At 38.5% G+C, this 12,004-nt stretch overlaps 1 protein-coding gene across 1 annotated transcript in view; it reads left to right on the top strand.

Moving 5' to 3' along the window:
- LOC104051281 (gamma-aminobutyric acid receptor subunit gamma-3) overlaps positions 1–12,004 on the top strand; it is a 61,219-nt gene that overhangs the window by 32,176 nt on the left and 17,039 nt on the right. Inside the window, exon 3 of the mRNA XM_009512304.2 lies at positions 8,130–8,282. Coding sequence (XP_009510599.2) covers positions 8,130–8,282 — 153 coding nt within the window. The remainder of the gene's footprint in view (positions 1–8,129; positions 8,283–12,004) is intronic.

The following is a 12,004-nucleotide window of genomic DNA, read 5'->3' as shown; positions in this document are numbered from 1 at the left end:
TAAGTATATAAACACATAAGTACACGAGTAAGCAAAACGTTCTTGATCAGGGCACTAAACACTATAATATTTTTCTTTGCAAAGCTTGTATCTTTAGGATCCATTTTGGAGGTCAGTTTTTTTCATGGGCACTGATCCATTCTCTGAGTACATTCAAAGTACTCCAGGCACTTAACAGAAGATATGGGCTACAGCTGTAGACAGTGAAGTGATTAAAGCTGAAACAGAAGTAACTGGTATGGCATATAATGAATTGGTTAAGGCACAAGAAGTATTGACTAGTAGGTTTCAAATCACTATGGGACACAATAAATTTAAATGATGAAAAAATGGCTCTTTTATTTATTTAATTTCAGTTCTTCATTAAAAATTCAACCATCAAAAACAAAATCAAAGAAATTAGATCTTTGAACAAATTCATCGGTTTTCCAGATTTAATGCTAAATGCCAAAATCAGAGGATGAAATAATCTTTTGTGCTGGAAACATAGTAATTAACTTTTAAAATCAGTCAATAGTTCATTTAACAAAACTGTAGTTTTACAAAAATCCTTCAAAAATGCTGCTTGCATGAAAGAAGATGAAATTTTACTATCTAAGGCAGAACAAACAGAATACATGCAATTTTTTTGATGGTGATGAAAAAAATTGATATCTTCAAGTAAAAATATATTCCTCAATATTATATTCTTCTTGCTACTACCCTAGAGAAGAAAACTAACTTGATGTATTTGGTTCTGATAAGTTAGGACCAAGTCCTGGTCTTACTTTAAAAAATCTGTTGTCTTCAGAGAGCCTGGAATCTGGTCTTTGCTTTTCACATTTTAATCTGTCAATATTCGATGTTCATTATGATGCTTATGAATATGTATATACTTATAATTGAACACGATTTCTACAAACACAAACAATGCTGTTGGCATTGGGGTTTTTTTTCACTGTGTATTGGTATAGTAATTTGTCTATGAAAATGGGAAACTTAAGCAATGAGTTGGCACTCATGGTGTGCATGCATTTCTGGAAAATTTGCTGTTCAAGTATAAGTGCTGAAAGCCAAATCTGGACTACGCTGTGCTTGTATATGCACGCGCGCGCGCACACACCCCCTGATAATGCCAAAGGCAATTAAGAAGTCAAAACCAGTGTTATTTGGGACACAGAAAGCTTTTTTGTCCTCTCTTTGTTCAATATCTATTATATAAGGTTGTGACTGGGTGTCTCATAGCTGCTATGGCAATACATATAAAAATGACACCTCTGAAGAGCTGTATGTATTTCTTGTGTGGTTAAACATGCAGTTTATGCAGAAATGAGATCAGAACGTTCAATTTATGTAATGTATGTAATGAGAACACTCAATTTATTTTGGATGAGGCGCAAATATGTTTCTCTGCTGTACACATGCGCCCATCCAAGCATGGCATCTTGTTTATCTAGGTATCACCATGAAGATACCTAAATGCTGGAGAAGCATAAAGCAATCTAAGACAAGCTCTTAAGTGACAGCATGTCCTCAGTCATTTTGTTCTTCCTTTTGGCTTGGAAGCATTTGTCCTACAGTGCTACAGAGTAAAGATTGCTCCTGGAAGTGGAAACTGTTGATGCATGCTGATTGACATATTTTGGAGGAGTCAGCATAAGCCTGCAATAAGTCCTCAGCATTTCTTCATGTTTATAGAGATGCTGAAAAAGATACAGGCATTTTTAATTATACTTTCATGACTGTCATTCCTTCTACATTGCTCTTCAAGACAACGGCAAAATTCCATTTTTACCCTTGTCTTTTTTAATAATAGCTCCTTTTGGAGTTATAACCACCTGTGAGGGCATACAGCTATTATTTCTACCATTTTGCTTAGGTTTTGGATCTTCCAAAGTTCAGACCTCCTCCATACCTGGACTGGCTGGAGACCAAGTATCTAGGAAAGTCATGTTAGGATGGGATACTGGCTCTGTAGACAGACCAGCTGCTGAAGTGTCAGTAATAGGCAGTGTAGTTTAGGAAAACCTGATGCATCTGTTTTCATTTGAACAATGCTAGTAAGAAGATAGCTTGAACTTCCACTGGGCATGTCTCAGAGGGACTGTCATGATGGCTTGGGATGCAAAAAGGCCTAGTTTGCATGACTATTCTGTCTGAGTGTGAAGAAAATTTCTACCCTGAGTTAGGCAGGTTTGGGTTTTATACCACAGTCTCTGTTTCTGCCTCTTTCTGAGTTGACATATTCTTTCCAGACTGTGCAAAATCTGGAACCTGAAACCACCTCTTGAACCGGAAACTTGCACATCTCCAGTTGACACCAGCACTCCCATGACAGAATGCGTCTCTTCCAAAAAACTTCACTCGTGAACATTTGCTAAAACTTCAATATATACTAACTTAGATGAAAATTTTTTTTTCAGTGGTTTTATTTGTCAACTGTCTAACCAATGTATTAAAAAACAGGACTGGTCTCCTGTTTGAGCTAATTGTTTTGAATTATTACAGTTCTACCCTGGTACCAGAGAGAATTGTAAATGAAAACATTTGTGATGTAAAGACACCATCCTGGATGACTGACAGGAAGTGGCCAAACCTGTAGGAAATTTTCAGTTTACTAAGAAAGAAGGGAAACCTAGTTCAGGAAAGAAAAAATAGAGCTTTGGGAAGCAAAGATCAGAAAAAAGGTTGGGAGGAAGTGAAGAATGAATGGGATGATTAAATAGGGTCTTCCTTTGGCTTCCAAATAAAACTGAAAGTAAAAGAAAAAAAGCACTGGTGATTAGAAATGTAGTTTGATTACTATTAAGAAAACCTGATTTATTGAGATAATAAGGAAGATGCCTCAGTTTACTCTCTGTGGTCGTGCTGATCAACAAAGAAATATTCGTGGCACACTGTGTAAGTCCTCATTCTAACAACTAGGACTTTTTTTCTGTAATCAAACTCTTGTAACAACATGGATAAGCTCTGCCAGACCTTATTCTGCAGTTCTGGTGATGGACAATTAGCATGTAACCTTCACTCACATGCTGAATTTGCTCTGTGTATGCATTGTAGTTTCATATTGCAGTCTTTGTAAAGTTTTTCTGTCTTTAACTTTTTTCCAAGATAATTGGGATTGTAGTACTTGTTAACCTCAGAGCATAATGGGAGGATAAATGAAAATGTGCGATAAGACAGTATAGTGTGGTTTGAGTAAATAAATTATTTACAGTATATAATTTTGTATTTTTAAAAGATTTTCTTAACATAATGAACTGCATTCTGCTCAAACATTTCACCTTTAAGGGAATTGTTTTTGGTGCAGTGTAGGCAAAATTCTGGCTATTCAGCCAACCATGCCCTTAATCTTCAATAGACAAGAGAAATAGGCTATAGTTTAGCATTTTTTCATTAAAATCCACAGCAGTTATTCTTTTAAAAATCATTATTGTTCTAAATAGTGTCCTACTTTCAAACTGAAAAATTAAACTAATGTAAGTCCTATGGGTCACAGACAGCAGTCATCTTGGTTTCTTGGGAAGGATTGCTACGCTATTCATATTGCTCCAGATTTGCTGCCTCAAGATGCGTCCCTTGTTCCCATTTATAGAAAACTGGACTGGCATTATTTTGCCTCAGGGTAATTTTCATAATTTCAGTGAATTGATGATCTGATGGTTCAGTTAAAAGTTAGTTTGCCTTCCTGGGAAATTATTTAAGCTGCTGAAAAGTAGAATTCCTGTCTGAGTTTCAAAGTGAAGTTTTTTGGCATTAATTGTTCCAGTGGTCCCCAGCTAGGCAATCACCATGTGATTACTTCTAAACCAAGTACACTGATTTAATGATATGCAGTTTGGAAGGACGTTTCTTCCATCTTGTCTGCACTGCAGGGCTTTGTCTAACAATGAGCCCCAGCTCCTCTTCTAGCAGTGGCAGTAATGGCAGGGGGAGCTCTGAAGGCTGTCGAAGGAGTAAGAAGACACTATGCAGGGTGCTTGAAAGCTTTTTCTCTCCTTTGAGTTGCTCATACCTACAGGACATATAGAATAAATTGTAGGTCAGGTTTTTTTAGAAGAGGAGAGTTTCTTTGTACAAATTACTTTGTGTGTGTAGAGAAAATAAGAAATGTAGGTACCATGGTTACTTTCCTTTAAGATGCAGATAAGTGATTTTAGATTCATAGAGAATAATTACTTCTGGAAGGAGTAATTTAGACAACAACAATAATAATAATAATATTATTAATAATAATAATAATAATGCTGCAGTTTGGAGTAGTGCATTGAGGAAAGTAGCCATAGTACATACATCCTGGCTCTCCTGTATGCAAAGAGACAATTCAGGAGTCTCAACAGAAGTTGACTTGGCTGAGAATAGAAGAACTATAGTAGTAATTTAGTTGAAAATTGTAATTCACTGTAGCTATTAGAAAAATGGATCCAGTATATGCTGTACAGAAACACACTTGCCTTTGACAGCACTCACAACATTGGTGCTTACAGTTGAGGTTCTGCACTTCAGCAGTGGCAATTCACTAAGCATTGTCATCAGCATTCATCATCTCTATGCTGTGCCCTCTCTAAGCATGGTTAGAGTATTGTAGGAGAACCAGCAAATTCTCCTTTTACTTCCACTTTGCATCACTAATTCCACTGAATGAAATTGTTCTCCCAGTCTCTTGGTATATTATCTGTCAGCGTGTTCCCCTAAGTTAGAGTATAGCACAAACAGTACAGTATATAAGTCCATATTCACAGCTGTTGCCTGTATGACTAGTTCTGTCCTCTCCATTGTGAGAATTTTTGTATGGATTTTGGAAGAGAAAACAGGTTAGTGGATAAATGACCGCAGCCAATTATTATCCTAGGATTTCATTTTTATTGGAAGCTTGTTAGACTTTGGGTCTTTGTTGGATACTTGGGAATTTGTGGCTCCTTGTAAAATTTGACTGAGTCACGGTTCCTTTATTTAGCTTGCTGGAAGGATGGTCTACAGAGAAGGGGTATCTTCACAGTTTTAATTGGGATAAAGAGGAGTTGAATAGTTCTGTTGTAATAAAGAGCAGGGGAGGGAAGGGAGGAAGGGTGGAAGGGAGGAAGGGAGGAAGGGAGGAAGGGAGGAAGGGAGGGAGGAAGGAAGGAAGGAAGCCAGCCAGCAGACGAGCAAGCAGAGGAGTTGTGCATGTCCTCAGGGATGAAGGCATCAAGTTTAACCATGAAACAAAGGAGGAAAATAACTAAAATACTCTTTAAAACATTAAGAAGGTTATTATATCTAGGTAAAATAACCTTAGCTCCCTCACAGACATAGCCCAATTTAGCTTTCACCGTGGAATGAAGAGGTGTGACTGACTCCTTGGCTCATGTGCAAGTGTCTACAATGTCTTTGTCCACATCTAAGCCAATCGCTCTCCTTTTTTTTAATTACTGAAGAGAAATTGAAATGTTTTGGGCACATTCACCTCCTTCTAACGTGAACCTCTAAAACAGTTTAGACAAACCATATACTAAAAGTACCAAATTGTCTTCATTAAATACAGAAAGGAGGACACAGTGTGCAGGTCATGTGTAGAATCTACCCTCTAGATATCTAAAATCAGGTGAAGTGAATACTGCCTGAAAGATACTGCATCAGTTTGTGACTAAATAGGATGATGGACTCTCTATGTCATTTAATCTTTGTCTCCATTCCTGTCTGAAAAACAGTTGAAAAGCTCCATAATTTTCTCCCGCTACCAGTTTATCAGGGTTTTTTTTTTTCAGTAGAAGACCTTGGGAGCAGGGACTCTGCCTTACTAGCCAGTATCTTTCTATCTAGTATCTAGCCCCACTCTCATTTGCTGTGCTGGGTGTTACAGTGATACTACTCAGAGGAGCAGTGACCTGTGTGTGTACTTGAATTGTGTGTATCATATATCATTGTACATAACAATAAGTCTTTGAATATTGCTTTGCTTTATACCATTCTCAAGTAGCTTATCCATAGACATGCTGTAGATACAATAACTAAGGGAACTGTAAAGGCTTGGCACATTTCCTAGAGAGTCCTTAATTTCCTGTTTTTGCTCATCCTTCTGCCTTGAAAAACAATGTTTGAAACATTATCATATTTTCTTCCCATGGTTGTTGGGTTGGTTCCTGTCAGTGGAAGCACTGGTTTACAAAGCCTCTGGCTCCTTATTCCCATTTTTTGAAGTTACCTCAGCCTCTGTGGTGTAAATCTTTCTTCGGTGAAGCAAACCAGATTAGGGAGCTGATGTAATCTTAAAATAGGCCAGCAGAACAAACGGTTAGTAATCCACATCAGTTCCCTGGTACCATTCGCTGCACAGAGAAAAGTGCTGGAGATTAGTAGAATGAAAATAACCATTCGGGTGTGAACAGGCCACAGGGCTTACCATGTCACGATGTAGTGCAATACTTCCTCCCTGGAACAGCACTGAGATCTTTCATTAAAGCTCTGTCTCATTATGCCAAATGAACAAGGCTTCTGAAATGACTGTCCAGCTCCTTGGGGTCACATGCTTTTTATGCCACAGTACTCATGAAAATAACAGAGGCATGATGAAAGCACCCACAAGCTTATCAACCTCTTCCAAATATATCTATCTCAAAATGATGTACTTAACACATGGAAACTTTTCCTTTTGACTCACTGTTTTAAGTTTCTCTCCCCAAATCCCTCCCTCAGATTTTTATTTACCTTTGAATTTGTAGCTTATGGTAGTTCACTTATTTTACAGTAGCCTTCAGAGATTCTTTGAGTGGAAGTTATTTTTCTGAAGTAATTTATTTTCTATGTAATATTTAGCTATAGTCAAAATATCCACTGCATTAAATGCTTTTGTTCATATGCTCTCTGTTACTAGAATATTAAGCTTTAATTTGTCTCAACTCTTAATGAACCCATTGTGCCTGTACTCGGGTGAGTTGTACATACATTCCTTTGGGAATTAATGCCTCTGTGCTACCAATTTCTTCAGTCTTCTGATATTTTGCTGTAACAGAACAGGCTTACCTACTTATTGCAATTGATGCCTTCTGCAAATATCGTATTCTAGAAAGTCAAGGTTTGTAACAAGAAGCAATAAAATTTATTAGGTCAAGTCTGGTGTAGTCAGACAAAACCCGATAAAAGTCTCAGGCATATAAACTCTTCTTCACATCTGAAATGGAAACAACATACTTCAAGCAAAGTACAGAAATTGGTCTCAGTTCAGTTTCATTATTGTTAATCACTGTGACTGTCTGAGAGAAAAGGATAGTTAACATTTATGAAGCTAAGGGAGCTGTTAGTAAGGAGAGAGGTGATAAGGTCAGTAGCCTCTACTGGGTAGAAAGAGAGGGACAGATTATTATCCCCTGTGGAGTCATGAGGCTTAGCAGAAGAGATACTGTGAAGAAAATTATATAATGTGAGATAAACTAGCCTTCTTACTGAGCTCTTGATTTTATGAATCAGAGCAGAATAATAAACGATATATACAGGCTCACCTTTTGAAGGTTTACAGATACAAGTGACCACAGCTTCTTTGAAATGAATGCTGACAAAAAGAGACTTTATTTTTAATGATGAGTCCTTTAAAAGTATGCAGTCTGACCTCTCTTGCCAGCACCAAGGCTCTAGTGTCTATAAATGACTTCTTCTGTAAAGGCATACACATGTGCATGCTACACTTACCATAAAGACCCCTACTGCCTGATTCATATCTCAAAAGAAGATAACAGAAATCACTCAAATGTGAAATTAGGGCAGAGCTAAACTGAAAAGACACAGCTTGGAGAAGGAGGGATTTTGTGTGGCTTGGTTACAGAATCTGGTGAATGATAGTAGTTTACTGTTCGTGATCATGGAACCACCCAGAAATACCAAACCTGGAAAGCCAAGATGCCTTTCAAAAATTTACTCATCCAGAATGATTACTGAGAGCCTCTGCCTTTCCAAATAGGTCAATAATTCCACAGAGACCTAAAACTAAAGGAAATTAGAATTGAAAGGTGTAATTGAATTCTATTTCACATGAGCATTGCTGCACAGGTGCTCTTGAAACAGTAAGAAATATTTCATACGCAGTGTTTTTATGAAGTTTAAAAAATTAGCAGCTCAATGAACAACTGTCTGTATCTTACCACAATGTCAATTTATTTTCTGTGCTATTATTGCAGGTGATTATGTAGTCATGACTATATACTTCGACTTAAGTAGAAGAATGGGATACTTCACTATTCAAACATACATTCCCTGCATATTAACAGTTGTTCTTTCCTGGGTATCCTTTTGGATTAAAAAAGATGCCACACCAGCAAGAACAGCATTAGGTAAGTTGTTAATAATTCCTGTTTCTGCCCTCTTTGTATAGTTTCTACGCTATCTTTTGCAAATGTCAGCTTTCTTTCAAAAAGACCACTAGCTAATGCTTTGGATTATTGCCACCACATCTTACAGACCCAAATCTACAATCACTGAAGCCTCTGGTTTACTGCCTTTAACAGGGCAATTAAAAGTAAACTACCCTGACCCTTTGGAATGACACTGCCACCTGTTTTGCATAATATTCTAGAATTAATGTCTGTCTCCTTGTTCTCAGTATGATATTTTAGTGACATTTTTGAAGAATAAATTAATTGCACTGCTGGCTTCTTTCCTTTCTGAAACTCTCCCCCACAGGGCATTATGTCTTATATATACAGAAAACTGTGCAATATAATAATATTAACTCATGCAAAGTGTTCTAGCTTATGTGCTTGAAGTTAAGCTCCATGCTAGGTGTATAAACATTTTTCATAGATTGTGGAGATTCATGCTGGTATAGGTTTTCCAGCAGTAAATTTATTTCAGAACCAGCATGTGCATTTTGGCATTGTGCTTCAGGATACGCTTAGAAATCCTGACCATTTAGTCTTATGTCTATAGGAGAACCTGCAGGTTTTGCTAGCACCAAGGGCATAGGGGTGTATACTAGCCAATTATAGGTGTACATCAGAACTGAAGGAAAAGCAACATTTTAGTCTAGACTGTGGTTGTCAGGGCTGCCAATGCTAACTGATTCAGAAATCTACGAGTCTAGTGAAAAAGGGGAGGCTGTGTCGAGGTTTACATATCTGCTTTCAAGCACAGAGACTACCATTCCCAGCTATTATTCATTGCTTCCTTCTGCTGGAGCTCATTACCATCTCCAGCTAACCAGCTGGACTCTCTAAATCATTTCAGTCTGAAAGAACAAATTATTAAAAACTGGCCTGCCTGACTTTTTGGGCTGAAATCAGGTGGGAAGCCTGCATAGGAGCAACTGAGTCCCCAGGTTTGAGAGGGTGATGCTGCTACAAGGAAAGGCTGGAGGACAAGGGCTGTGAACAGGCTGCACCTCCTTGGAGGACACGTGAAGGCAGCTTGCAGCAGGCTGTTCTTGAGTGCTGCTGTGCGCTGACAAGCCTTCGTTCACAGTATAGGAGAGGCTATCTGTACAAACTACCTCTGCCTCCCAGTCCCCTAAAGAGCTGATCAAGGCTACCCAGTACTCCTCATCCTTTTTCATCCAAGTAACTAAACATTTATTAGAAATGGTGGTTACTTACATGTTAGCTATTTTTCAAACACTGTGTAGAGGTGCTCTACTTGCTCTCAGGAGGAAGACACCTTGTTTGACAATGCAGCCTTTGTACAGTTGTTCAAAATGACTTGTCCTGCTTCAGTCTGAGTCTCTCCTGTACTAATAAACCTGAGCAACCACCAATTTTGAGGGTGCTGTGGTTTCTAGCATAAAGGCCCTGAAGGGGAAAATACAAAGGAAGTGCAAAAGAGCCTTTGAAGTCCTTTCACTCTGAAAGAGATTTTAGCTGCTAAGTCTCTTGAACTTGTCCAGAAGTCTGATCCCACTTTAAATCCTTCACTCATACAAAAAACTTCCGTTCATCTATTCAGGATGCACAAGGCCCAGGTTACAAACATTTTTCCTCCCCAAACTTCTAATGCTTCAATAGCTTTTTATCTTTCAGCTGAATGATAGAAGAAACACATTACTGAAAATATCCTCTAAGTGTAACTCCCCCACTAGCCACAGCTTTATTTAAGCAATGAAGCTATATGCCAGCCATTCCTGCTATCAATCCTTAGGCATCTTCCCAGGGGGAAGTTGTATCAGCTTTAATTCTTAGTGAGTGGTGAGGGACATCCTTTCAAACCAAGAGCAGCTCAGTGACATGGAGCTATGCAACAGGATCAGTAGAAAGAAAAGATCCAGAAAACCTGTAATGAGACAACTGCAAGCAGCCAACACTGGTTGACACTTTACAGATATTTTATGTATTAAAAAACATTTTGTGTGAGCTCAGCACAAAACCATAACCTGCTGGATTTGTTCCAGCATTTTGTAAAATTAGCAAACATAGCACTTCTGATCATTATAACTAATGTGGCATCATGTGGGTCCAGTTTTCCGAGGTTGTTCTCTGAGAAAGGAATAATCAGTCTTCACTCCCTTCACGTGAGTGCCAAAGTCCTTTTACACTGCGGCCCCAGCAACATGGCGGACCCTCAGGCTTACAGTTATTCTGTGACCCCCTCCACCTCCAGGACAGCATGAAGATGACGCAAAGGTGCGGACAGAGCAGCTGTATGACTGCCTGTTCCTGGCTATGTAGACTTTCCTCGGGTGGCCAGAAAATTGAGCAATAGGCCTTTAGCATATGTCTCTGATGAACTCCTTTCCTTTTAAACTGGGTGACTCAGTGGAGATAAGGAAAGATTGACCATCCTTCACAATGCTTAAGAGAAAAGGGAGAAAGCGTGTCTAGCAGTTTGCATTACTAATTCTCCAGAAGCAGTGTTCATACCCTGTCCCTGATGGCAGTTGCCCATACCACACAGCTCCATTTTCCAATTAATTAGACATGGAAGTAGGTTAGATCACTAGTCATAACAGTATGACTCTCCCTACCTCACCCCCTCAGCCAGCAGGAAATTTAGAGGAAAAAATGTGTTCATATACTGATGTCATGGATTTGAAGTAAGAACACAAAAATGAGATCTTTCCAAGGCTATATTAAATGTTATCATGACTAACTCTTAAAATTCTGATAAATAATTAAATTATTGGGCTAAAATATAACCTTTTTATAAATAAAGTCAAATGACCAGAAAATAATGTGTACATGGGTCACCTCTTTTTGCACAGAGTCCTGTTGCCCCCACATCGGCCATTGCCTGTTGATGCTCAGGATGCAGTAAGCAAATGTTCCCAGTTTACTGTAGGTCTGCTTGTATAATGCAACTTATAAATCTGTCTGAGCAACAGCACACATCCACATTTAGGTAGAGGCACATGGTGAAATTGTGAGTAATACAGCCAAAGGCAAAGCACCGAAATTTTCCTAATAATTACTTGCAATGAATTGTAGATTTAGTGCACGAAACCTGCTCTGGCAACTACTCACAGTTATGTGAAGGATAGGTTTTACCACATTCTGAATGACGCTAAGTAATAAGCTATTTCTGTGCTGGAAAAACAAAAAGTAATCAAAGTATTTGGCTGTGAGGAAAAAAATGACACCATAAGTATCCTTTCAGCAGCACCATCCAAGTCTAGAGGTGTCAAAGTAGTCTTCAAAAACTTGGCACCATAGTCCCTTTTTCACATGCACTTTGAGGGACTGAGGCCCAGAGTGGCAACGTGACTCACTCCAGACCACCTGAAGAGTCAGTGGGAAGCTGGAAATAGAATTTGAGTGTTGGATGAGAACTCTGTTTTGTGATCCCAGGTTATTCTGCTCTCCATTCAGAGAGAAAAAAAAATGGCGCTCTACTGTTTCTGCTTGTCTCTAGTAATCAAAACAATCTTCTCCCAATGTTCAAGTCAACAGCAGCCAGCAAGTGTCTGAAGAAAAGTTATGATCTGGAAAAGAATAGGTTGTTTTCGTTGAAAATGAAGGGAATTAAGTTAAACTGAAGCTTTCATCCCCATTTCCCCCTGCTTTTTCAAAATTGGTAAAATATGTAATAGGACTAGGCAGTTACTAGAGAGCAATTTCAAACTGCAGTTTAA

This window comes from Phalacrocorax carbo, chromosome 1 (assembly GCF_963921805.1).
Source record: "Phalacrocorax carbo chromosome 1, bPhaCar2.1, whole genome shotgun sequence".
NCBI classification, from domain to species: domain Eukaryota; kingdom Metazoa; phylum Chordata; class Aves; order Suliformes; family Phalacrocoracidae; genus Phalacrocorax; species Phalacrocorax carbo.
This window is presented reverse-complemented; position numbering and strand designations above follow the sequence as displayed.